General features: G+C 56.5%; 1 protein-coding gene across 13 annotated transcripts in view; it reads left to right on the plus strand.

Annotated features, from left to right (window-relative positions):
* The window catches only part of BANP (BTG3 associated nuclear protein), a 304623-nt gene that overhangs the window by 104357 nt on the left and 173338 nt on the right, over window positions 1-26928 (plus strand). For 10 of the 13 annotated variants that reach the window (XM_045045585.1, XM_045045590.1, XM_045045583.1 and 7 more), the window contains one exon: window positions 5487-5630. In XM_045045585.1, the coding sequence (XP_044901520.1) occupies window positions 5487-5630 (144 nt within the window). Of the gene's footprint in view, window positions 1-5486; window positions 5631-9541; window positions 10182-26928 lie in introns of those variants that run through there. The other 3 variants (XM_023245259.2, XM_023245260.2, XM_023245263.2) reach the window with 1 other exon arrangement.

A 26928-nucleotide genomic window follows, 5' to 3' on the forward strand; every position in this document is an offset into this window, starting at 1 on the left:
TTTTCTCTGCAGGTCTGAGGAGTGACCCCGGAGGAGCGGTGTTCTGCGTCTGCCCGTGACTCCCTTCTGTTGGTGCTCATTTCTGACCGTCTACTCGCGGCGACTCGGTTCGCGAAAGCACTCAAAACGGAGCCTGGGAAACAGGAGTGTTCCCGTCAGGGGTTTAGAGGCTTAAGGATGATCGTTTGTTTCTGGCGTTTGCTGTGCAAACGTACGAGAAAGATGTGGGGCTGGCGGACCTCCTGGCCAGTGGTGCTTGGGGACACCCTTGGGACAGGCTGACGGACCTGGTTCTCAGCTCCTTGTTTTCCTGTCACCGGGAAGCTACTTCTTGGCTTCACATTTAGATTTGAAAAGATTGCTCTCCTTGAGTCTGTTTCCTTAGCGAGTCGGATGCCAGAATGAATGACAAAAACAAGTAAGCGACCTTGTGTTCCAAGACACCTTTGGATTTCCTGGCCTCATCTTTGTTCCTGGCCACACACGCTTAATTAGTCAGAAGTGGGTCTTAGGTTTTGTTTTGTTTCATCTGAGCACATTCCGGCTTGGATTTGGAATTTTGTATCTAAACATTACTGAAAAGTCCTTGGACTTCTTGAGTTTATTTTAGGTTTGTAGCTGTTTTGTATTACTTCATTTGGGCATTAAACAGTCTCACAGTTGGCACCATATAGAGGGAAACCGGATGGGTGCCCTCCAAAATCCGGTGCTCTTGGATCCAGGAGTCCCTCCGTAGGCTGCTTCAGACACATCCCCTATGCCATTAATGGTCCCTCGTCTGCCAGTGACGGGCCTGTCTCACTACTGTGCGGGGAAGCCCTGTCCGGGAGGCTGGGAAGGCGGCAGGTGCGTGCGTTCTCCGCGGGGTGGCCGCGGGGTGCTCCCAGGTCAGCCGCAGGAAGCCTAGATGGGTGCTTTTGGCTGCTGGCCTGGGAGCTCGCTGCATTCCTGTTAGATTTTTCTACATTCCCGACCCTGTTGGAAAAGGCCACAAACACCAAGGTGGGAAGGAGCCGGGAGCTCACCATCGGAGACGTCCCGCTCATTCTAGGGCAGGAGGGAGGCGGCGGTGCTGGGCTCTCGCCCCCCAACAGGGCAAGGATGGGCTGCGCACTTGCGGTGGGTTCGTGGTGGGGCGCCACCGTGATCCGTGCGACAGTGGCACGTGACCTCATTTTTGCTGCTCTGTATTTTCGATTTGACGTAACTAGGCTTTATTCCTCACCAGTTTGAAAGCAGGTCCAAATGTACACATCGCGTCTCCGCCTGCTGTGTGTTTCAGGCGGCTGCTGGAGCTTTGAGCTGCTCTCAAACCATGGCAGGCAAATGAGATTCTTGTGTGATTGATTTCTGTAGCGTTTTTACTTTCACCCGCTTCACGGGAAGTGTGTCATCCTAGTAAATCACAGCTGCGGCGGGGGCACGTGACAGAGCGGACCGTCCCCTGCCCCCTGGCCTCCTTGTGAGTGGCTCCGTCTGAGAGCCTCCCCGAGGCCCTGTGGGGCGCCACCTGCCGGGCCCTCTCCTCTTAACCGCTGTCTCTGTGCCTCTCTGTATGCCCTGGTCCCGGCCTGCCTTGCGCTGGTCACCGACACCTTTCTCTGCCCTGACTGTGGCCTAGAAAGGAGGGGTCCTGTCCCAAGCCCTGCTCGGTTAGTGCGGCTCATTCTTTGATTGTCACACGGCACTAGGTGAAGGGTAGACTGATACACTTGTCGGTCGGTGGGTTTCCTTCCTCGCGCCACAGGGGTGCCGGCCAGTCAGCGGTCGTGACGTGCCCTCTGTGCGCAAGCTCGCGGAGGTTCTTTCAAACCTGCTCTTAACAAACGTGTTCCGATGGCTGGGAAACCGGTGATCTGTAACTTGGCCGTCCTCCGGTCCGACCTTCTAGACCTCCTCCTCCTTCGTCCTCCCTTCAGGGCGAGAACAGACTGCCGTGCAGGTCCAGGTCGTGGATGCTGTTTTGTGGCCCCGGGTGAGACGAGGCCCCCACGTCTGTCTGCCGGACTGCGGTGTGACAAGGAAGCCCTGAGAGGCCGGCTGGCTGGGCTTGGGCGGGAGCCCCCCACGGGCAGAACAGTCTCTTGCCCGCTCCTTCCTCCCTTAAGAGAGCTTTTCCAAATTTTGAGGACTACCTGAAAAGCGTCGCAGATCGCTTCTGTGTGGCGATGTCTCTGCCCGTGGCAGAGCCCCGGCCGGGGTGCCGATGTGTGTGGAGGTCAGCCCGTGGTGGGGGACGTGCCCTTCGAGGAGCCGAGTGTAGCTGCACGGGAAGCCGGTGAGCAAGGGCAGGCCGGGGCGGTGGCCTGGGTCCCGGGTCCCGGGGGCGCCGTCCCCACCCGGGGCTGCTGGAGGTCGGCGTGCGTGAAGCCGGCCTGGAAGACGCTCTGTGATCCGGGTCTCGGTGGAGCCTCCCCGCACAGCTTCCTCCGCAGCCAGCCCGGCTCCTGACGCAGCCCCCCAGCGGCCTTTCCGTCCCCTGTGGTCCCCAGAGAAGTTGTCCCCCTGCGGGGCTCTTGCCGCCTCCCTTTCTCCTGGGGCAGCGCGACGCCCCCTTCCGGCCACGTCCCCAGCCCTTGACTTCGAGGTCCCCGCGGTGAGCAAGGGCAGGGCGCTAAGTGCCCGGAAGGCCTTTCCCACCAGTCCCGTGCGCGTTGACTTAGACTCATTCCCGACTCGGCCGTCAAGAGCCACCAGTGCGGGCACGTTGAGGAGGTGTGGTGTTTGGAATGAAGTCTCAGGTGGAAACGTTTTCCTGTCTTTACTTTCACTCACCAGCCAGGCTGGGGATGTGTCTCCTTCGATACCATAAGGAAGCACGTTCGATGCTGCGGTTTCTGACGTTCCAGTTCTTGCGATTTACTCAGTCGTGTGGCTCGTGTGAAAAGTCACCTCGTTGGCAGTGCTGACAAGGAACAGTTCACCCTCAGGAAACTGTAACCTGCCCTCCATCGAAGGGGTGGTGGCTCACGGCCAGGGCCAGAGTCAGACGGAGCCTCGCCTGGAAACGGCCCCATGACTGCGCGGCTTTCGTGAAAACATAGTTGACGATCTGACCCTAAACCGGCGTATTCAGGGATCTTTTGTATCGCGCGGTGGTGACTGCGTTACCTCATGCTTTAGCTCCCGGGTTTCAAAACGTCGTGTGGTCTTTAAGTTCAGTCTGGGGTGCAGCAAAACCATGCTAAAGTGGGGCTGGCTTCGCTGCACGGGTCCCCCGCTCCGGCCCCTCCTCCCGCCTTCTCCCCCCACCGAAGGGCACCGAGGACACCGTAAATGTCTGTGCGGCTTTGAGAACTTACCACCAAGTGCTTTTCGTCTTTTCCCCGTTCTGGTCTAGCCGTCGTGAGGCCGAGTTGCCGCCCCTGTGCGAGCCCTCCCCTGAGCCGCACACCTGTTCGCGTGACTCCGCCAGTTAGAGGAGAGGGAGTGGGGGCCACCCCTGCCACGTGGGGGGTGGAGGTACGGAGCTCAGCAGGACCGGGTCCTCTCTCTGACCGTGAGCAATCTGGTGGAGAGTAAGTCTCGGGAAGAGAAAACGTGAATGCTACGGGGTCTTTGGTTTTCTCTGTTTTTTTCAAACCCTTCTTTCAAACACTCGTTGGTACAAATGGCTCATGATTATGGTGGAAGAGGAGCCGTCGTCGTTGTTGGGTCAGCCCTTGGAAGTGGGAGGCCAGCTCCTTGGAAGGAGACGGCCGAGGAGAGGCCGGCGTGTCGTGCGAGTGTCCCGTGGCTGCGGTGACCGGTGAGCACGCGCCTGCAGGCTCACGCCGGAGGCTCGTTCTCTCACGGTCTGGAGGTCACAAGCCCAGTGTGGGCTCACGGGGCTGCGGTCAGACTGTCACGGGGCTGGCTCCTCCCGGAGGCCCCAGGGGCGAATCGTTTCCTGTCTGCCCCAGCCTCCAGGCCTGCCGCACCCTTGGCGGGTGGCCCGTCCTCGTCCCCCGTCCCCCGTCCTCCAGGCCAGCGGTTGGCCCCTCTCTGCCCCTCCGCAGCTGGGAAACGTGGTGTGTGACGTGGGGCCCACCTGTTGCCGCGGGACACTCCCTGTCTCCGTGTCCTCGCCTTTGTCCTGCCTGCAGGTGCTTCTGCCACGTCTAGGACGTGGTTAGGGTTCGGGTCAGGTTAGGGTTAGGGTTAGGGTCTGGGGGGTTCATCTTCCTGGCACAGCTGGCTGGTATTAGAACACGACACTGCCCGCAAGTGGTTTCTGAAGACACACGAGGAGGGGTGGTTGAGAGCCGTCTGCCGTCTTCTTTTCTGAGAGTCGAGCTCATCTGTGTTTTTCCAGCGGCGGACGCATCGTTACAGAAATAGGACTTTTGCTCGTCAAAAACTACAATGCCGTTTGAATACCACGGAGTGTGTTTTTATACAGACTGCTGGAGATCTGTGTCCGGGCCCGCCTCTCCCGGGCTGAGCAGCCCCTTCCTCTCTCTCAGTGCCCTCGCCCTCTTCCTCAGCTCTGACCACTGGTGCGGGGGGCAGTCGGGCCAGTCGGGAGGCACGGTCATTCCCACCCTGCTGTGGACCGCCGGCAGGCATCCGTGATCCCGTGGTCGCGACGTTTGAAGGGGGGTGGGATACGGCCCCGGGTATAAACACGCACGGTTCACGGCAGCTCCCTCGTGAATGCAAAGCCACGGATGCCCTCACCCCTACCTCCCCGTCCGGCCTGCGGGGCAGCGAGGCGGTGGCCCACCTGCCCAGATGTTGGGGGGGTGGGGTGGGAATTGGGCCTGGGGGTGGGGTCGCTCACAAGTGGTGGGGTCACCCAGAACCCATCCCCCGGGGCCTCATCTGCTGCCTCCTGTCGGCACGGCCCACAGTGGGTGTCCCGGGGACTCGGGGCCTCCCGTCCCCCGGGGGTTCCCCTCCATCAGCGTCTCGGACCTCCCTCCCGATGGCAGCTCCTCACCCTGAGCCCCTCTCCGCACCGCCCGCAGCCGTGGGGTCCCTGACTCAGGCACGTCTCCGCTTTGCTTCATAACTGCGGGTGTCCGCTGCCCCGTTTCTTTGTGTGCCTGGCTCTTGAGCACTCTGGGGGCTCCCGGCGGATGCAGGTCGAGGACGTGCCGCCGTTTTCTGTCCCCTCCAGGCTGCCTTCAGGCTCTGCCCCCGAGAACCTCAAAGAGCAGTGGTTTCTGGGAGGTGTCCGGGGCTCCTGCCTCTGTCCCACGTCCCTCTGCCTCCTTGCCCCTCTCTCGGCACCCTCGGCCCCGTCCCTGAGCTCACTCGTGTCCAGTGTGTGGGTGCTTGAGGGGGTCACTTGCACGCGTTGCACAAGTCGGTCACGCCGCACACGCCCAGCGCTCACACTCGCGCCATACAGGCGCTGGGTTGCCGGTGGGATGTCATTCCAGGGTCATTCACGAGACAGACGGGCCCCGTGGCGTGGTCCTGGGCCCGTCCCCCGTGGTTCACGTGGTCACGGCGGAGTGGCTCCGGTGTCTGTGCTGACGGGGTCTGCTTTGTCTCTCCAGGTGCTGCAGGGGGCCCAGCTGATAGCCGTGGCCTCTTCTGACCCCGCTGCCGCGGGGGTGGACGGCTCACCTCTCCAGGGCAGCGACATCCAGGTCCAGTACGTCCAGCTGGCTCCGGTGACTGACCACACCGCTGCAGCTCAGGTGGGTCCCACCCCTCGTGGAAGCACACACCCTGTCTGGATAGGTCCCGGGGCTTCTGCAGCTCTGAGCACAGCCTGGGCGTTTCTCCTTCTGATGTCCCCCCACGAGCAAGGTCCATTGTCACGGAAAGGCACGTGACTTGGACACGGGCACCGACGTGGGCGGTAGTTTTTGTAAGTGCCCGAAGCAGTGAAGGCGAAGGCTTGGTTCCCGGCCCACGTGCCGCCCGGTGTTCATCTGTAAGACCAGGGGCCAGCGTCCGGTTGTGCCTCTTGACCCCACGGGGCCAGCTCCTGGGGACTGCAGGACGAGAGGGTCCCTGTTTACCCGAGGTCTCGCTGCTGCTCTGAGAGTGGCAGGGCCCAGAGGTCAGCACTCGTGCAGACAACAGGCTCTGCCTTTGTGGCTTTTGTGGCTCGGCCTTGTCCCTTTCCCAGGGGCGGGTTGTGGGTCCTTGTCCCCAGTGGCTCTTCTCTGTGGCACAAATGCAGCATGGCGCTTCACTCGGTCCTGAGGGGCCCCGTCTGGCCTGGTTTCCAGCCTCCCGCCTGGGCGCCTCCTGCGTGGCAGCCGAAGGCCTCGCGGGGAGCCACACGGGCGTTGGGGCCCGGGGTTCCCTCCGCTCAGTTTGTGCGTACTCCGCGCACCGTCTGATGGGCTGAGCGCTGGCTCCCCGGCCCCCACCTCCCGTCCCAGAAACCACTCGTCTCCGCGCTCTCCTAGAAGCACAGGAAACGGTCTGGACACGTCCCGAGATGTCAGATAAGGGGGCTGCTGCTTGGGGATTTGACACGTTTATAGAGCTGCCCCCTGGTGAGTGCGCTTGGCCGGATGAACACCGTGAACGACCTCTCCTCGGATCTCCTGGGTCTGGGGAGCCAGGCCCGGGCCCCCCACGCTAGGGCCAAGAGCCCGCTGGAGGCCCCCTCGAGGGGACGCCATGCTCTCGATCCGATGGGGCGACTGTGTGTTTGTGAGAGTAACCTAGGACGGGTCCCCGGACCGCGGGGGTCGCTGGCACAAAGCTCAGGCCGCGGGTGGCCCGTGTTCTGAAACCTCGCGGGCCTTCCTGCCAAGCCCAGGCCGAGATCACCTCTGACGCAGGAGTCCCGTCTGCCCCGAGTGTTGGCTGGTCGGCTCCTGCCGGCCTTCTCGTATACCCTGCCGTCCTCTGGGCCTGCTCCTGTACTCCTGCATCCCGGCACTGAGGAGCGGTGTGTGTCTCGATGCCACGGGCCTCTGACGCGCGGAACCGAGGCCCCGGATTTCCACGCAGCCCTCTCCCCTCTCGCGCTCCGCTCGGGCCCCGTGCCGGTGCTGTGCGTGTGCTCAGCTCTCGGCAGGAAGGAAAATTCTTCTCTGCTTTCCTTGCAACCTCATGAGGTGGTTGCCGAGGAATGGAGTTCAGTGGAGCCAGCCAGGGTGCTCGGGGCGACCTTGTGATCGGGTGGCCGGCTGGGTGGACTAGGCGCTCTCGGGAGACCTTGGTTTTTTACCTCCTAATGCGCGGCGAGGCCCCAGCTGGCAAACGCGGTTCCTGGAGAAGGCGCCGCCTCTCCGCCTCTCGGTCCCCACCACCCACCAGGCCACCCCGGCCACCCCCACGTGAGGGGCCACCGCAGCCCGGTGTGGCTTTTGTGAAGCGGTGACCGCAGCGGCCCACCCCACCCTGGACGTGAACCAAGAAGGGTTGGATGTGACCGGGAGCCCACGGTGTTGGGGGATGAGGTGGCATTCTCTCTGGCTGGCCCATTTCGGTGGTTTGAGCATTAACTTGTCCTGGAAGAGAGAGCCCCCCTGCAGGCCCGCCTTGTCCCACGCCGGGTGGCTCGTGTGATGCCCCGTGTGGTCGTAAGCGGGGTCATTGCACGAAGGCGGTTCTCCTCCCCGCTGCCCAGCAGTTGCAGAAGGGTCACACGGCGTGCGCCACAGACCGAGGATGCCGTGTGCCGAGCTGTCTCACCGGCCTGGGTCCGCGGTCATTTGACACATTTCAGAGTGGAGGAAGGCCGTGTCCATCTTCGCTCTTTGCCACCCTGGGCCTCCTGTGTTCTTGGTCTACATTCCTGCCTGGCCGGTCTCAGGACCCACTTAGCGCGTCTGTATAAGAACAGGCCAGAGAATGAGGTTTGCACCCACTGGGGTGTTTTCCCTGTAGCGGACCCCATTCGGCATGGGCTTGAATAGTCAGTGGGTTACACGGCAGCAGGGTGGCCCCAGGCCCGGCCCCCCATGCATGTCCCCGGAGCCCGCTGCTCCTGTCCCCTCACCTTCCGTGGCCCCGCTGGTGCCTCACACAGACGCGACCACGTCTGCAAAGGGAAAGGGCTCCTGTTTCTTCATCGGCACCAAGGCCTCCGCTCCTGTAGGTTTCCTCTCGGTTCGGGTTTGCCCATCAGAACGGGGTCACATACCCGAACTCGCTCCTGGAAGAGATGAGAGTCCCCCAGGAGCCCCCCAGGAGCTGTAAGAGCCGTCAAGCTCCTGAGAGGATGGGCTTCTCTTGGGCAGGAGGCCAGGGCACTGGCCCCATGGAGCGGCCAGTAGGAAGGGCAGTGAGTGCCTGTGCCCAGGCAGGTGCCCGAGTTCTCACCTTTGTGGGTGCCCAGGGCTCCCCACTGCCTCCGTCCCCTCAAACGTCTCAAAAGTTCTGACTCGTCTGCTTGGAGCCCTTTCTCTACGTTTCCTGCCCGAGACACAGGTCTGGTGCTGCGTTTTGAGAACACAGGAGAAGGGAGGGGTCCTCATCAGAGCGTGGGTGTTCCTGAATCCCAGGCAGGTCCCCACCTCATCTGTGCTCCGCCTTCTGTTTGCCTGGGTCCAAAGCTGCCTTTCTGGTTTTTCAAGGGCGGGGAAGGACTCTCGCTCCCACAGGGGCCTCTCTGCCCGGCCTGTAACCCACCCTGCCCCCTCTGCCTGCAGCCGCCAACACGGCTGAGTCCACTTTCCCAGAAATTTCCCAGAGATGTGTGGTCGCCTCCGCTGTGCCTCGCAGGTTCATGCTCTGGCCGTTCTTGCCCGCCCTCAGTCCTGGGCTCCGTGGGCCGTGTGGCTCATGCCTGTGCCACGTCCTTCCACTGCAAGGGCCCCTCCCGCTTTCAGGACGCACCGCGTGCAATGTCATTTGATATCCAGATTTCAAAACTGAAGCGTTAGTCTGCGGCAAGAGCTGCAGGGGGCTCCTGCCCGCCGGCATCCGTGGCTGTCTGCCTCTTTCCTCCTTCACACCCGCATGCCTGGCCTCTGCAACCAAGTTTCCTGCCAGGGCAGCCGGAAACCCACCTCTGAGGGTCCGATCTTTGTGACGTTGCCTTTGGCCAACGGCGTAGGGGAGCCTGAAGAGAAAACCCAGTTATTCTCTGTTTCGGGGCTTGTTCGGGATGATTGAGCTGGATGATTGGTGACTTACTCCAAGTCGTATTTTTCCCTTTATGTTAAAACTGTGAATATGCACTTAAGGTCCTTTTAATATCTGTAGATCATTGATTAGAACTTCTCTCGTTAAGGAGAGAAAGGTGACTGCCCCTGAAACGTTTTCTGGAACGTTGGGGCAGTTTTTATAAGAAGGCAAAACGGTGACCGAAATTCTAGGTAAATAGGACGGGTTAAGTACTCCAAAGGCATTCCCCAGTGATGCGCAGGGGTGGGACTGGGAAATTAGCACAGAACCTCGTTGGGCCACAGAGCACGTGTGGGGAGGGTCGGTGGGTAAAGAGGGGCCACGGCCCCTGGGAGAGTCTTCTCCCAGAGCGGTGAACCTACGACTCTTGGCCCTCTCTAGCCCTGTTGTGTGTGTTTGTTCCATGCGCGAGAGCCATTGGTGTTCTGTGACCTGTGAGTGACCTGGATGTGACCCGGACTTGCGTTGGTGGGTACTTTTATAGAAAGCCCTCCTCTCTCCCCTCTTGCAGACGGCTGAGACCCTGCAGCCCACCCTGCAGCCGGAAATGCAGCTTGAGCATGGAGCGATCCAGATCCAGTAGGCGGGCCGGGCCACCCACCCACAACAGAACCTAAGACAGAGCCGCTGCCGTGCTCAGCGCTGGCCCCGGCCAGCCACCCTGTTCTCCACGCGCCCTGGTCCCATGGCTTTGCACGGAGGTGACTGCACATGCTCTGTTCGAGTGCATCTGAAAGCCTCACCCGCCGGGGAGAGTGTCCCAATGCATACAAGGTGACAGTAACGGCCGCTGCCCCTGCCGGAAGACCCTTACTTTTTGTCCCGCTGTCGGCGTCTAGAGAAGAGTGGGGAGGCACAGCGTGCGTTGCATCGAGTACGTGCGGAAAATCAAGAACTACGATATTTTTCTCTGTTCAAACAGCTTTTTTAATTTGCTATGGTGTTTATAACAAAAAAGAAAATTGAAAAAAAAAAGTGGAGTAGCAGAAGCCTTTTGCTGTGTGCTCTGTTCAGTGTAACGAAAATAGGTATTTGCAGAAGACAACTAACGATTTTGATGGAAATATTGCTTACCTACTTTTCTAGGGGGAAATGCTCTCAAAACTGTTAATTATGCATTTCTAATGAAATAAAATGTATTTATGACCACAGCAGCTTTGTATCCTTTCCTCTTGAGAGGTGGTTCACCCTGAGGCTGGCCTCATTCCTGGCGGGTGCTTGGGAAGTCACCCGATAGGCCCTTTCGGCCGTGCTGACGCTGGAGGCAGGGTCCTTGTCAAAGAAAGGGTCGTGGCTGTTTCTTGCAGTCCGGTGTAATGGGGCCCGGGAATGGCTTCCCCAGATGCCGAGCACCGCGCCATGGCACGCCCCCTCTCGAACACGGGTGCCCCTCGGGACAGCGTGAGCCTGTCTCGGTATTGGGGGAGTTTCCGCAGGCAGACTGTGCTGGTGAATGACACGGGCCTCTCCCAGCTGTACGGAGTTACAGCTCTGGGGATCCTTAGGGAAACTCACACCCAAAGAAGCAGGCTTTAGCGTCTATATTTTAAGAAGAAAGATAGTTCCAAAACCGAAGTCCCAGAGGTGCTTCGCATGACGTGTCCCCGGCAGTGTCTGGGCCGCTCGGTCCCCTCTGTTCTGGCAGTTACCCTGGCGGCTCCGGGAGATTCCCACCAGGAAGTTGTGTTCACCTACTCGGGCGCGCTCCAAGTTGTCATCTCAAACAGTTGGTATCTCCCACACCACCCCGTTGGGGGTTGCTGCGCCGGGTAGTTTAGACCAGCGCCTGCTAAGGGGTGACGGCGGGCTCGGGCAGCAGCTCCCGGGAGTGGGGCGGTGCCTCCGCGTGCCACGCCTCCATCCACCCTCCAGGGACGAGCAGAGCACCGTGGGGGTGAGGACAGTCCCTGGGAGGGGCCATCCTCCCGCAGATGTAAATGGGAGAGAGGACCGGCTCCACAAGGCTGGAGGAAGATCCCGTTCATGCGTCTGCAATCGCGGACGGAGGTTAGGGGAGAAAGATGACGTTTACAGGATTCCGGACACAGAGCAGATCCCAAGGAGAAGTAAAAGGAAGCTAATGCTTGCACGCCCACACATCGTTAAAGGCAGAGTTCACTCTGAAGGCAGCCGGAGAGAAAGGACATGCCCCCCGCGGTGGGGTGGCTCCCAGCAGCAGCACGGGCCACCTCTCCACGCCCACTGGAAGTCGGGAGCACAGGCTGCTGCCAGCAGGGCACTGAGAGAAAGAACTTCTCGACGCCAAATTGAGCGTTCACTAAAACTGAATGTCGTTCAGGGATACTGGAATGTCGTTCAGGGGGACGGCGTTCGTACACCCGAGAGAATTGAAAGCACACGGCCACACGTAAAAACATGTTCACAGATGGTCGCCGTGGTGGCATTGCTCACGGCCCAACAGTGGAGACAGCCACGTGTCTCTCGGCAGACGAGTGGGTAAGCTGAGTGTGACCTGGCCACACACAAAATGAATTTTATTTGGCCATAAAAAGGAATGAGGGTCGGACATGGGTTATAACACAGGTGAGCCTCAAAAACGTCCTCCTGAGTGAAAGAAGCCAGACACAGTAGGCCGCACATCACAGGACCCCGTTTCTGTGAACCGTTTCGAACAGGCCAGTCGGCAGAGGCAGCAGAAGCAGATCACTGGGCGCAGGGGCCGCGGAGGGGAGAGATGGGCCGTGACTGCTCGTGGGGGCGGGCTTTCGTGTGGGGTGGCGAGAAGGCTTTGGAATTCAGTGGTGACGTTGGCCCAGCTCTGTAAATGCACCAAGAGTCACTGAAATATACACGTAAAAAGGTGAAATTTTTGGCATATCACTTGTATCTCAAAGCCATTAAAGAATTGGATGGCATTTCAAAAACCTCTCATAAACAAAATGAAGGTATTACCTACAGATGATCCCTCCCATAAAGGAAATTGCAAGGAATTTTCTTCAAGAGCAAGAATGTAGACCCAGGAGGAGGCACAAACGGTAACGAACACAGGTAATGCCTAAGTGCCCTGCCTAAAACCGTCTGACATTGAAATTTTCAAACCCGATAAAATACTGGAGAAAATTGCCTTGTAAGTTGGGACAGGCAGGAAGGAGCTAAACTTTTAAAGCCCCTTTTTATTGCCCTGGAGACAAAGGATCAAGATCCTGTACGGTTTTAAGATGCCAGGCTTAATATCCTTGACAAACATTTAAGAAGCGCAGTATAGAGGAAGTGTTAGGCGTGGGGTATCTGGACAACGTGCTGAAGAAACTCAGCCGAGCTGACGGCAGAGCGCCGCGTCCGGCGGTCGAAGAGTGCGCAGTCTGCCCGCGTGCCAGACCATAAAGCAGGTCTCTACAGACCGCCCAGGGCTGAGATCCTGCCGCCTGCAACTCTCTGACCACGTGGGATTAAGTTAAAAGTTAATGAGAGGAAAGGAGTATGTGTGCAAAGGTTTGCAGATTAAGTCATGTGCTTTTAAAATCACCCGGGGGTCAAATAAATGGAAATCGGTATTTTTAATTACCAATTAAAAATGGCAGGTTGACATATCAAAACTTGTGCAACACGTTGAGAATTGTGAGTTGGTTTAGAAAAGGTTTATATTTCCTTCTGATACGTTCCCAGAACTGGGGCTCCTGGGCCCTACAGTCATTTCTTTTCTACCTTCTTGAGGAACCTCCACACTGTTTCCCTGAGCGGCGGCACCACTTTGCGGTCCCACCCGCAGAGCACAAGGGCTCCCTTTTCTCCACACCCTCGTCGGCGTTCTCTCTCGTCTTTTTGGCGATGGCCGTGCTGACAGCTGTGGTTTTGGTTTGCGTTTCCCTGTTGTCCAGCGAGCATGAGGGTCTTTCCATGTGCCTGTGGACCTTTCGTAGATCTTCTTTGGAGGAATGTCTGTTCAGGTCCTTTGTCCATTTTTTTAATTGGGTTATCCTTTTTTTTTTTTGCTGTCAAATTGTGTGAATTCTTTGTGTTTTGACACTAACTCCTCATCAGATAACCTGCTTTGCAGATGTTTTTTTCTCATCCTGTAGCTTGTCTTTCCACTTTGTTGGTGATTCCTTATGCTGGGCGAAAGCTTTTTAGTTGGATGTGGTCCCTGGTCCCACCGGTTATGTTTTATCTTGTCGCCTGTGCTGCGAGCGTCTGTCCAGACCACCGTTTCTGAGACCCGTGTCAAGGAGCTTTGTTCCTGTGTTTTCCTTCTAGGAGTTCATGGTTTCAGGTCTCACATTGAAGTCTTTAATCAATTTCAAGTTAGTTTTTGCGAGTGGTGTAAAATGTGGGTCCAGTGTGATTCTTTTGCACGTGAATACCTAATTACCCCAATACCACTTACGGTAGAGGTGGTCTTTTGTCCAGTGAGTATTCTTGCCGCTTTTATTCGACACAGGACTGGCGAGAGCGGTTAGAAGACCAGAACCAGCCTATGATTGAGCGATTCCATTTGTGGGAGTATATCCCAGGGAGACAAGAACACTAACTCAAAAAGCTATCTGCACCCCTGCGTTCATGGCAGCATTGTTTACAGTCATCGAGACCTAGCGGCAACCTAAGTGTCCACGGGTAGACGAATGGATAAAGAAGATGTGGTGTATGTCCACCGTGGAAATGCATTCTCTTGTAGAAAAAAAGAAACCTACCGCTTGCAACAACACGGATGGACCTTGAAGGAATTAGGCTAAGTAAAATGAGTCAGAGAAAGACACCGTGTGGTGTCACTTGTAGGTGGAATCTAAAACAAACGAAAGGCCAAACTCCTAGAAAAAGATCAGACTTGTGGTTACCAGGTGGGGGCGGGGAAGGGCGGGGAAACTGGAGGAAGACGGTCAAAAGGTCCAAACTTCCGGCTATAAAGCAAGCGAGTACTGGGGATGTAACGAACAACATGACGACTATAGTTACCACTGCTTTACGACATACGCGACAGCTAGGAGAGTAAATCCTGAGAGTTCTGAAATTTGTCCCCTTTTTCTTTTTCTTCTTTTTTTTGTATTTATGTGAGAAGATGGATGTTAGATGAACCTAGTATGGTAATTCTTCCACGATATATGTAAATCAAGCCATCACGCCGTGTGCGTTCAACTTGTATAACGATGTGTGTCTATCAATTATTTTTCAGTAAAGCTGGAAGAAAAAAGAGGAGGCATCTTGCCTTGTTCCTGATCTTAGACGATAAGCTTTCAGCCTTTTACCACTAGGGATGATGTTAGCTCTGGGCTTGTCACACACAGCCTTCATTAGGACGAAGTGTGTTCCTTCTATACCTTATTTGTGGAGAGGGTTTTTATCATGAAAGGGCGTTGGAATTTGCCGCATGCCTTTTCTGCGTCTACTGAGGTGATCGTACAGTTTCTATTCTACGTTTTATTAGCGAGGTAGGTCATGCTTGTTGACGGACGTGTATTGAATCCTCCGCACATCCCAGGGATGACTCCCACTTGATCATGGTGTAGGATCTGCTGGTTCTTGTGTTGAGAAGTTTCACATCGACAGTCATCGGGCATATCGGCTTATACTTTGCTTGTCTCTTCGTCTGGCTTTGATATCAGGGTAATGCTGGCCTTGTAAAATGAGTTTGGGCGTGTCCTCTCAAGTTTTCTGGAAGAGGTTGAGGAGGATTGGCGTAAATTCTTTAAATGTTTGGAAGAATTCATCAGCGTAGCCATCTGGCTGGGGCTGCTCTGCGTTGGGAAGGTTTTGATGACTGTTTAATGTCCCTGTTCCTGGTCTGTTCACATTTTATTTCTTCATGATTTAAGAAATAAATCAAGTGGTGGCAAGCCGTATGTTTCTAGGAACGTATCCGTTTCTGCTGGGTCATCTAGTTGGTAGGCACATAATTGCTCCTGGTAATCTCCTAGGATCCTTTGCATTTCCAATTTTGTTTGAGTCTCTCTCCTTTCTTCTTAGTCTAGTGAAAGGTTTGTCCGTTTTGTTTATCTTTTCGAAAAAACAGCACCACCCACTGCATGTGCATGTATATATCCTGCCATATCCTTTTAGTGTATTGGGGAACGAATTAACCCTTTTGTTATTTCATAGTCACCTTCTTTGTCTCGTTACAGTTTTGGACTTGAAGTCTTTTTTTTTTTTTTTTTTTTTTTTTTTTTTAATGTAAGGATAGCTGCCCCTGCTGTCTTTTATTTTCCACTGGCACGGAATATCTTTTCTGTCCCTTCACTTTGAACCTGTGTGTGTTCTTAAAGCTGAAGCAAGTCTCTTTTTAGACAGCGTGCACTTGAGTCTTCGTTTTTTTTAACCCATTCGTCTAGTCTCTGCCTTTTCGATTGGATAATTTAATCCATATATACTAAAAGTAATTATTCTAAGAATAACTGGTGCCATTTCATTCACAGTTTCCACTGCCTTCTAGCTTCCTTGTTCCTTCCTTCCTCTCTTACTGTCTTCCTTCGTGGAGTGATGATTTTCTGCAGGTGCTGTGCTCTGATGCCATTTCCACCATCTTTTGCGTATCTTCTCTGGGGTTTTGCTTTGCTGTTACCATGAGGCTAACTTAACATTTTATGATAGTCTCTTTAGGGGCGTGTGGGTGGCTCAGTCGGTTGAGTGTCTGACTTCAGCTCAGGTCACGATCTCACGGTCGGTGGGTTCGAGCCCCGCGTCGGGCTCGGTGCTGACGGCTCGGAGCCCGGAGCCTGCTTCGGATTCTCTGTCTCCCTCTCTGTCTGCCCCTCCCCTGCTCACACTCTCTCTCTCAAAAATAAGTAAAAATGTTAAAAAACATTTTTTAAATAAAAAAGGCTTTTTAAAGCTGATGATCCCAATCACACGAAAAAAATACCCTTTTACATTGTCGATGTCACAGTTTACATGTTTTTATATCGTGTATTCATTGACGAATTAGCGTAGCTATTTTTAATACTTACGTCCTTTAACGCTTACGCTAGTGTCAGTGATGAACGCGTCAGCGTACGTGTGTTAGAGTGTCGTGAACTTGACCGCGTCCTCACCTGCCTCAGTGTCTCCTGTACGTCGGTCGGTTTTCGTGCCGGTAACGAGCCTCTTTGCATCTCAGTTCTTCTCTCAAGGCGGGCTCGTGGTGAGGCTGCCCCCACACGTGTTCTCTGGAATGGCCTTATCCCCCTCGTTTCCGACCGACACCTCTGCTGGGTGTTGTGGTTGGCAGCTTTTTTCTCTCGGCGTTTTGCGTGCATCAGCCTGCCGGTTCCTGACGTCCTTCGCGCCTGCAGACAGCCTGTGTGGGTTCCCTGTGTGCAAGCAATTGTTCTTGTCTGGCTGCTTTTAAAAACCTCTCTTTTCCCTGTGGTTTTGGGGACTCGTATTATCGTGTATCCCGGGGAAGGTAGCTTGGGGTTGCAATCAGGGGTGGGGGGTGGGGAGAGGGGCTTGAGCTTTGTGAACTTGTATTTTTTGAACTGAGCTCTCTGCCCTCCTCTCCTGGGACTCCAGCAACGTGCACACCGTGTCTGGACGTTCTCCTGTACCTCACGTTGCGTCCCTTCATGCGTCGTCTTTCCCCTTCCTGTTGGTTCCCTTGCGGATGCTTCAAGGGACACGCCTTCTGGTTCGCCGCTGCCTCTTCTCTCTTCCGCCTGCTTCGCGTCTCTGCTGAGTCTTTTAGTCACGGTATTCTTGAGCCTCGAGGTTTCTGGTTTTTATCTATTTTTTATTACTGTTTTGTAAATGATGTTTTTATTTATTTTTGAGAGAGACAGAGACAGAGCGTGAAGGGGAGGGGCAGAGAGAGAGGGAGACACAGAACCCGAGGCAGGCTCCAGGCTCTGTCTGAGCTGTCAGCACAGAGTCTGACGCAGGGCTCGACCCCACGAACTGTGAGATCATGACCTGAGCCGAAGTCGGACGCTGAACCCACGAGCCTCCCAGGTGCTCTGGGGTATCTGGTTTTTTAAAAAAATGTTTTCCATTTCTTTTCTGGACTCCATTCTCATTTTGTTCACACGTTGTGTCCTAATTTCATTCAGTTGTCTGTGTTTTCTTGTCTATTGTGTTTCTTTAAAAGCATTATTCTGAATTCTTTTCAGACATTTCATGGATCTCCCTTTCTTTGGGGCCACTCGTCGCTTTATTGGTTTCCTTTTGAGGTGTCGTGTTTCCTTGATTGTTGTGATCCCGTGGCCTTGTGTTGACATCTGGACGTTTCGAGAAGCGGGCACCCGTTCTGGTCGGTACAGATGGGCTCTGGCAGGGAAGCCTTCGCAGGCAGCCCGTCCGGGAACCGCGGTGAGCCGTCTGGCGGGTCGTGGTGGGCTTGCCGCTGGAGTCCTCGGGTGGGCGGCCTGGTGCCTGGGGGTGCAGGGTCAGGTCTGGACCCTGAGTTCACGGCGGGCCATGCCTGGAGTCTGTGGGGCACTCGGGCACAGAGCGGATGCCCCTGCCCCCGGGAGCGCATCTGTGTCTGTGCTGGGGGTGATGCGAAATGGTCTTGTCTGAGCTGCGCTCCCCCCGGGCGCTCCGACCCGTCACCCGGGCTCCTCCACGCTTGCCGAGATGTTCTCCTGTGTGGGCGGTGGTTCAACCCGATGTTTCCGGGAGGGGACGACGCCAGAAGCCCCCGTGCTGATGCCGCTCAGCAGCTCCCGTCTTCGCGGACTCGCATGTACAGCTTAAAGTGTTGTCACAAGGACAACTCCGGGCGCGTGTGACTGCGCGGGGCGGTGTCTCCGGATGCTTAAGAAAGAGAAGCACTCTGTTGCACGCTCTTTCACGAAACAGAAGAGGCTTGTGTCCCGTCTTGTTTCACGAGGCAGCGTAACCTTGGGGCTAAAACCTGACGAGGACGGGAGGGAGGGAGGGAGGGAGAGGAAGAGAGAGAGAGATGGTTATAGAGCAGTGTTTCTCTTGAAAATCCCAACAGTTGTAAACAAAGTGTGGACGAGCTGGACCTGCTAATATCGAATGGTAACGTGTTATGGCCCAGGTGGGTGGGATTCAGGAATGCAGATTTGTATATTTTTTAAAATGCACGTAGTTTACCACATTAATGAGATAAAGCATGATCTTGATAGACTCAGAAAAATCATTTGTACAGTTCGATACCTACTCAAGATTAAGAGGCAAGAGTGCTTTTAGCAAACCAGGAATAGAAAGGAACTTTCTTAATCTAATCAAATGAGAAATCTGTGACAGACATCCTGCTTAACTGTGAAATGTCAAAAGCTCTGTCCCCGAGATGGATTGAGGCAGGACCGGCTGCTCAGCACTGCTGGGGTCCCCACGCTGCAACACTAGCCAGAAAAGGGGATTTAAGGGTGCCGGGCTTGAAAACCCAGAAACAGAACTGCCACCATTTGCAGAGATAATGTTACCTGTGAAGAAAATCGAAAGAAATCCAGATTCACAGGCAACCTATTAAAAGCAGGGAGAGAAGTTTAGCAAGGTTGCTGGCCGCGTGCCCAACGTACAAGAATCGATTCTTATTACCAGGAACAATCAATAATGATCACTTGTTTGTTTATTTACATTTTTTATTTAAAAAAAAAAATTTACATTTTTTATTTTAAAGCTGAAGTGAGAGAGCTGAAGGGGCAGAGACAGAGGGACAGAGGTCAGATCCAAGAGGTGGGGCTCAGACCCACAAACCTCGAGATCGTGACCTGAGCTGAAATCCGAGTGGGACGCTTAACTGACTGGGCCCCCCAGGTATCCCCTGACGACTGACTTGTCACAGGGTTTCGGACCCTTAAGTTATGTGGAAACTAACAAAAGGTAAGTAACAGGAAACTAAAATACTCTTGGAGGAAACCTAAGAGATGTAGGTGTTTGGCACGTCTGTGGATTGATTAGAAGCTTCAAGGTGTCCTTTCTTCCCTAAATGGTGGATCACTGCAATTCCAGCTGAACTCGAAATGGGGACTTTTGCGTAAACTGACAAGCTTGTTCGAGAAGGTATTTGAAAATGCAAAGGGCCAAGAAGACCGTCCTAAGGACTGAACAACTCTGGAGGGCGGTGTGGCGTTACCATGAGCGTGGGATCGGGCTCCTGGAGGCAGAGCCATCCGAGGCACCCCGCAGCCCAGAGGAGGGGCAGTGTTGTCCACGGGCGGTGTCCGAGTCAGTCAGATCCCCACAGGGCAGCGGTCGGGGACCCCCTTCACAGCATACACAGAAACCAGTGGCGGGGGTGGGGCACACGTAGAGGACCGGCACGAAACTTCCGGCAGGCAAACGATGGTGCTCTCTGCACGACCCTGGAGCTCCAGAGGTGTCTGTCACCAGATGCGGAAGTTCCGCGTGCAGTGGCAGCGCCCGGCAGCGGGGGCCTCTGGTTCATCCAAAGGCGCCGGTAGAGAAGGGACAGGTGTTGTCCGTCTTTTTAGCCCACAAAGGACACGGGCTCAGGGTCTGCGAGGTCGTGAGGTTCCCTGTTATCCGAAGGTGAACAGACAGACCCGTGTCTAAAGGGACCAGACAGATGGAGGAGGGAAGCCATGGTGATGATTTCTGGAGACGAGGGTAGAAGTGCCCGTCGCTCTTTGCTGACGAATTATTTAACGAGTGGTGAATTTTTGTCACGCGAACAGATGCTTCGAAAACCCACAAATGGCCACTAAACATCTGAAAAAGTGCTCGATCTCACTGGTCCGATCCAAGCCACCACGAGACACCTCAGGGTCGCTAAGATGTAAAGGACTGGCGGGATCGATGGCCGTGAGCTCCGGCCTGTGCACGGTGACGTGTGCAAGGTGGGAGTCAGTGCGGGGCCTAGCGCCCCTGCGGTCCAGCAGCCCGCGTGAGCCCTGCAGTGCAGTGGGAACGCCTGGAGGCCTAAAGGCTGAGGCCAGCAGGTGGCCCGGGAGCTGGCGTGGGTGGGACAGGCAGGCCGGCCGCTGGCATTAGAAGCCCCCGGGGAGGAAGGGGTCGTGGTGGCAGGCGAGCCTGGCCTCGCTGTGGTCCTTGATCTGGGTGCGTCGCCGTGTGAGGACGACGCCCTCGGGTCGCTCTTGAATTTAAAAGGTCAGTTTTTAGGTAAAACACGCGAAAGACAGAAGTTTGCCACCAGGAGACGTTTTAAAGAAGTTTTCGAGACCATCCTTTTGGCAAAGGGAGCGCGATCCCAGACAGAAGATCCTGGGGGACAGGCCAGTGCAGACGCGTGAGCGGTCGGAGAAGCCCCACGAAGAAGACCGCGTCTGCGGGCCTAGAAGGAAAACAAAGGGGGCACATCGTGAAGGGAGCATTCGGAGGAATGGAGGAAGCAGAGTTTGGGTTTGGGTCCGTCAGGCTGTAGCTCTTCATCCACTAATAGACTAGAAAGCGCGTGTAGCCAAACTAAGTGGGGGGGGGGGGCGCTGAAGGGTGTGTCGATCAAGAGCACGGCCTGGTCTAACCTCAGAATGTCGCCCAGTGCAACTCAGCACGTGAACAGACTGGAGGAGAAGGACGAGAGCGTCTCCACGGAAGCAGAAGCGGCTCTCGATAGTTCATTCAGAAGGTTGAAGGGGATTGTCAGCGTTCTAGAAATGAAAGGGAACCCCTTAACCCGATCAAGGGTTTCCACAAACACGGGACGCCAGATGGCGCGCCGCACAGGTACCTGGACCCGGGAGCGCGGCGAGGGCGCCGGGCCTCACCTGGGCTGGGTGGGAGGGGAGGGCCCGCGGGGCAGGAACTCAGCATTCGCCGCTGTGCCCGGTCTGGCATCTGTGATGTTGGTGTCGCTTTTCTCGAGGAGGTCCCACAAAACCTGGATCTGCCCCTTACCGGGTCACCAGCTCCCGGACTTCTGGGAGCCGGTGGCCGAGGGACACAGAGGGAAAGGCGGCGGCCGTGGGACCGGAATGTGGGCAGTGGGCCCGGTTTTCAGCTCACTTCCTGGGCAGCGTCCCTGGGACCCTCTGGCCCGGCCTATCACGGGAAACCACCCGGAGGCCGGCCCACAGGCCTGATCCGGCTTACACGTCCCCCCTGTGGCTCCGCCCACGTCCAGCCCAGCCCCATGCCGGCCAGCCAGGCCGTCAGGAGGTGGTGAGCCTCGGGTCTGGCCCCTTGCCCCTGGCCGCCGGCCCCGTTCCCCGCAAGGACCTCCCCGTGTGACGGACGGCACAGGGGCCCCTGATCCTCGGCCAGGCCGAGGGGGCGTGGGCCGGGCCTCTCTGTGGATCCCAGGCTCTCTCCGCCTGCCCCGGGAAGAGGCAGACCTCAGTGAGGGCCTCATGCTGGCCGGCGAGCCTGGGGCAGCTCCGGGAATCCCCCCGAGCCAGACCCGGCTTGCTTATCACAGCTAAGCTGCTCCGTCTTCCTCGCTGGCTCCCTCCGGCCCGTGCCGCGTCTGCCACTGGTGGGCGTTCAAGAATGATCTCAGCGCCGTGGGTGTAGCTGACTTCAGGCCCGTGGCCGCTGATGACAAGGAAAGCCTGTGCTTGCTCTGTTTGGAGTCTGTCACAGACTCACAGATGGATCTCTTGTGTCCTTCGTAAAGTTTGCTTTACCCTCGCGCCTCTCTGGGCGGCCGGACCAGGGCCCCGGAGGCCCAGGGGACTGCCCGAACGCTCCCAGCCCCGCCTCAGCCCTCTCTCCTCCCACTGAGCCGCGGGGCCGGGGGCGTCATTTTGTCCGTGAGCATGGGTGCCAGGGCCTCGTGGACTGACGGGGGACAAAGGTGGGTCACAGGAGGACCCCGTGGTTCTCAGCCAGGGGTGTTCTGACCCCCCCATGGGACGATGGCCAACATCTGAAGACATTTTTGGTTATAGCGGGGGGAAGTGAGTGGCACTGGCGTCTGGTGGGTAGAGGCGCGATCCAGGACCTGTGGGCACTTGGAGTGAGGAGGGACAGGGAGGCTGGGAATCGGGGGAGGGAGGAAGAAGAAGGAGAGAAGACACCAAAGGCCCCGACTTCCCCAGCGAGGCCAGGTGTCCCTCAGAGAGCATGGCTGGCTTCTTGTCCCCGTGCCGTCCCTTCCTTTCCTTGTCTGGACTTAGGGCAGCAGCAGGGGCGCTGTGAGGGCAGGAGGGGGAGGGGATGCCTTGGCCCAAGGGGGGTCCGGCCCTGCCGTCTGCCTGCTCTGGAGGAGCGGGCGCTGGACGGGCTTCTGTGGATGCTCAGGGTGCAAGGGGCACACCTGTCCCTCGGGCCTTTGCTCAGGCCAATGCCCTGGGGACTTCTTCACTAGCCAACCCCTGGGACGGCCTGGCGGTCCTACAGACTGGGCCGTCCTGTGGGCTGAGGCCCTGGGCGGCAGAGCACGTGTGGGAGGTGGGGGGGGTGCTCAGCTCAGATGAGGGGAGGCCGGGGACAGACTGGCAGAGCGGAGGGTGTGGACGGCCAGCCCCGTACCCAGGGGCGACGCTGGCCTGGGAGGTGGAGGGGGACGCGCGGACACCCCGGGCCGGCGCGGCAGGTCCCACAAAGGCAAGGGAGTGGCCCGCGACCACGGCCGCCTGCCGTGCGGGGCGGTGGCAGAAGTGGGCTGTCGTGACCCGCACCTTAGTGCGAGGGCTCGGCTCCCGCGAACTCGGACCTGCTCCCACAAGGCCCGGCGTGCTGTCCGAATGGAAAACGGCACCCCCGTAGTCCATCTGAGCCCCGTCCCAGTCGGGCCAGAGAGCAGAGGGCCCATCCGTCCAACCGTGCCCTGTCTCAGGCGGTCACGTCCGTCTCCTTCCGTCCACGTGGGTCTCCGCTTGGCCACGGTGCTCGGCCATATTGTAGGATCCGTATTGTCCCCTGGAGAGGAGATCCCTGTGGGGCGGGAACAGCAGCAGCTGAGGCTGTGCCTCTTGGGGGGCCCTTTGGAGGAGGGGGCAGAATTTCACTCAAGTCCATTACTGGCCATGGGAACATGAACTGTTTAATACAGTGTTTGCCAGGGCCCTCCACTGCAAATTATTCTTATCTTCTCTGTTATATGAAGTATTTTGCACAAAAATATTTTAAAACTGTGTAAACATTTCGTGCTTCCTTAAACTTCCACTTCTTTGCCCATTCATTTATCTGAGTTTGAGCTCATGAACTACATTTTTTTTTAACCCAGAGAGTTATCTCTTTCTCTCGGTGAGCCCCGCCAAGCTGGCTCCCGAGCGTGGTGACGGCCCCGGGGCTCCTGGACGGCGTCCTGGCTGCCTGGTGTGTCAGAGTTTTGTAGGAGCGCCTGGCGTTTCCCTGCCCGACTGCAGCCTCTCATCTCTGTAGGGAGTCCTGGTCACTTTTAGTGGAAGATGGTACTTAGAAACCAAGATCTGGGTGCCGCGGGTGCTCACGACCCTGGCACTGGGGCATCACTGCTCCCTGCCGTGTGTGTGTGTGTGTGTGTGTGTGTGTGTGTGTGTCCGTCCGTGCAGACATATCCATTCACTCAACACAAGGATACACATTTATCTGCTGTTGAATTTCCCTGGTCAGCCAACTGCCAGCTTCCTCCCTTTGTTGAGCGGTCTGCATTTTCGCTTCCTTGATGCACAGAACTCTCTGCTTGATCCTTGCTAAGATTCTGTGGCCGGTGGGAGGCATCTCTCCCAAGCCTGTCATTGGACAGATGGGGCGGCCACGGCCCACCAGGAAATCTGGACCAATGGCAGAACTCAGGAATTGTCACCGAGGCTCTCCAGACAGGTTCCGGAAAGAGCTGCCGGCGTCTCCCGCGTGCTTCGTAAGAGCAAAAAGCGTACAGGCTGTCTGCATCCAAGGTGATTCTGTGGACCGTGGGTCGGGGCATCCGCCGCGGACCTCTGGACGCCGGCTGGAGGTCGGGGGCAGCGGGCGATGGTGGGAGGGAGTTCTCCGGCCTGAAGCGCGGAGAGGCAAGAGGAGAGGGTGTTGTAGCAGGATAGCGGGTTTGGCTCCAGGGCCGTGTCCGAGGGCGGCTGGGACTTCGTGTTTTCTGAGGTCATGAAGGAGCCCCTGGCTCTTGAGGCCACAGGACAGCTCCGCTTCATGCCCTGGCCCCTGGGCCGGTGGAGCCTTCCACTCGTTGGACTTTCTGTGGAGCAGGGAGAGGGGCAGAGAGAAGCGAGTTCAGCCTGAACCCTCGGTCATCCAGTGTTCACGTGCCCTCTCTCTGCCGTAGGCAAGGCGCTCTGTCTTCCCCACCTGGAGGCGGTTAATTAGAAGGAAAATCATGCCCTCTTGTGCCGCACTTCCTTTGTCAGGGCACGGGGCCAGTCCCCCGGGCCAAGCCAGCCCTCACCTGGAGGTTGCCACCCTCATTTGCTGATCTGCCTGCTCTGGCCCGTAGGACCCCAGCCCCTTCTTTGTCCCAGGTTCGGCTGCGGAATGGCCTGGCTGGGGTCAAAAGCACGGAAGGAAGGTTCTCAGGAGGCTCAGACACAGGGGCGGCTTTAAATCCCCAAATTCCTGGCTGACCGGGGCTTTCTCCATCCCGCAAGGCTGAACAGCTCCCGGGGCTGAGCCACGAGGGGCCACCGGCCACGGGGGTCCTCGCCACTGAACACCTTGCCTTGAAAGGAAACGTGCTCCCTGCTGTAGGAGCAAGAGAACGTGGGAGGGAATGTTGGCCAGTGACACGGGGGGTGCTTGGAATTCAGGAAGGGGGTTCTGACTGGTACCATGTGTCATTAGGACAGGCCGTCAGCCTTCACTCCAGCCTCCAGGTTACTGGCTGATGATTCTCCCCATCTTCCTGCATGGATGGCTCAGCCCTCGCGCGTCCAGACCTCTCTTCCCCCTGATGTCCTTTCTCAACCTGAACTTCGTGGCTCCTTGTGCCTCCTGGGTAAGGAGTCCCCCAGTTAAATTCTGCCACATTGACTGGCATTTCTTTTCTTGGTCCGTAAACACCGTTTCAAGGATCAAAATGACCTAATGTTTTGCAGTGGTCATGGGAGACTAAAATCCAATGAATTGTCCATTTTGGTGAAACGTGTAGCATCTTAATTATAGCACAATAAAGCTGTGATTTTTTTTTTAAAGGGCCTTACCATTCTAATTAAAATAAGTGAGTTAATCATAGCAGCATAACTCTCTGCTCTGGCATTTCATCATTCTCTTAATTCCTTTGGCCTTCCCATAAATTTGGTCTTCCAATAAATGGGTGTAGAAGGGAGGTCAGACGCCATCATCATCTCTTTGCATGACAGTCCCAGTCCCAGATAGGGAGTGGTAGGGCTAAGACAACCCATAGATTTTGACCTGGGCTCTTCCATTGTGCTCGCCATCAGTTGACGTTCTATGATTTCACACTGGTCACCATCCTGGTCCAGTCGGGTCATTTTCAGATTGATTGGTCTGAGTCTCTTGACCTTTTCATTGTTTTTCTCTGAACCTCTTTTTTTTTTTAATTTTTTAACGTTTATTTATTTTTTGAGAGAGACAGAGACAGAGCAGGAGCAGGGGAGGGGCACAGAGAGGGGGAGACAGAATCCGAAACAGGCCCCAGGCTCCGAGCCGTCAGCACAGAGCCCGACGCGGGGCTCGAACTCACAAACCGTGAGATCGTGACCTGAGCCGAAGTTGGACGCCCAACCGACTGAGCCACCCAGGCGCCCCTCTCTGAACCTCTTTCATTTAGACCCGTCTCTAGGACAACACTGTGGTGGTCAGCCTCCAAGATGACCCCACCAATCCGTGCCTCTTGTATTCACTATCTTCCCACCTGGGATCAGGGCTGCTTCAAGTGACCGCTGGACTATGGCGGGGCTGACAGAGTTGACCTCTGAGGCTGAGCTGTAAAAGGTATTGCAGCTTTATCTTGCAGCCCCATGGAGAGGCCACTTGGAGAGACACTGAATTCTGTGGCCAACAGCACCAACTTGCCAGCCGTGTGATGCAGCCACCTCGGAAGAGATCCTCGCGGCCATACCTTCAGATGAGACTGCAGCCCCAGCCAACGTGAGTCCACAGCTGCACAAGACCCCAAGCAAGAATGCCCGATAAAGCCCTTTCCAGACAAGGGGGTCCCAGTTACACGGCGAGCAGCCATGTTGCCTGCAGCAATATGGAAAATAAATCACCTGATGGGCTGAGCGATGGAGCGAGATTTGTGATGGAGCGAGATTTGTGATGGAGCGAGATTTGTGAGGGAGCTCAGAGGGCAGCTTGTCCCAGTAGCTCGTAATGAAAGGCGTGAGGGGAGAGAGAAGCCCCCCACGGACGGCTGTTAGATATCCAGGAGACTCCTTCCTTGATTGGAAATCTGTTTCTCATTCATGGTGGCAAACAGTGCTAAAAATAAGAAATGGGAGGCGTGTGGACCATTTGGGGATTCAGGACAGACTGTTGGGCCAGCCTCCAAGGTGGCCTCAACGATCCGCTCCTCGTGGTGTTCACCCCCTGTGCCGGCCCCTCGCACAGCGAGCCTGGGCCGGGTCCATGTGAGCAGTGTATTACGGCGGAAGTGAGCGCGGGGCTCCTCCTTGACGTGAGATTATAAATGCCTTGCGGCTCCTGCCTCCGTCTGCTGGGGAAGCCAGCCGCCATGCCGTGAGGACCCTCCACAGGCATGTGGGGAGGAGCTGAGGCCCCCAGCTGGAGCCAGCCAGCTTACTAGCCGGTGAGGGGCCCCGGTCCAGCCTTCAGATGAGACCGCAGGGCATAGCCCAGGTGAAAACTGCCCAGCCCACAGAAAGGGCGAGAGAGAGCAAGTAATTTTGCTGTTCACAGCCATCAGTTTTGGGGTGGTTTGCCACACAGCACGAGGTTACCGAAACAAGCACCACCACCACCCCCCACCCCCCCCCGCCACAGGCTACAGATGAGCGGATGCGCCATAGTTTTGGACGAGGGACAGATAAAATCCTCCTTTTTTTCCTCCCTGAGACCCTCGTCAAGATCCTGGAGTAAGTGCTCCCTGCCCAGCATCCCTGATCTGCTGTGGGGTTTCAACTCCCCCGGTCCTGGAGCATCCACGGTAGCGTGCAGGCCCGTGAGGAGGTCTGTTGGACAAGCCAGGCCACCTGCCACCTTCACTGACAACAGCCAGCCTCGCAAGTT

This window comes from Felis catus, chromosome E2, assembly GCF_018350175.1.
Source record: "Felis catus isolate Fca126 chromosome E2, F.catus_Fca126_mat1.0, whole genome shotgun sequence".
Classification (NCBI taxonomy): domain Eukaryota; kingdom Metazoa; phylum Chordata; class Mammalia; order Carnivora; family Felidae; genus Felis; species Felis catus.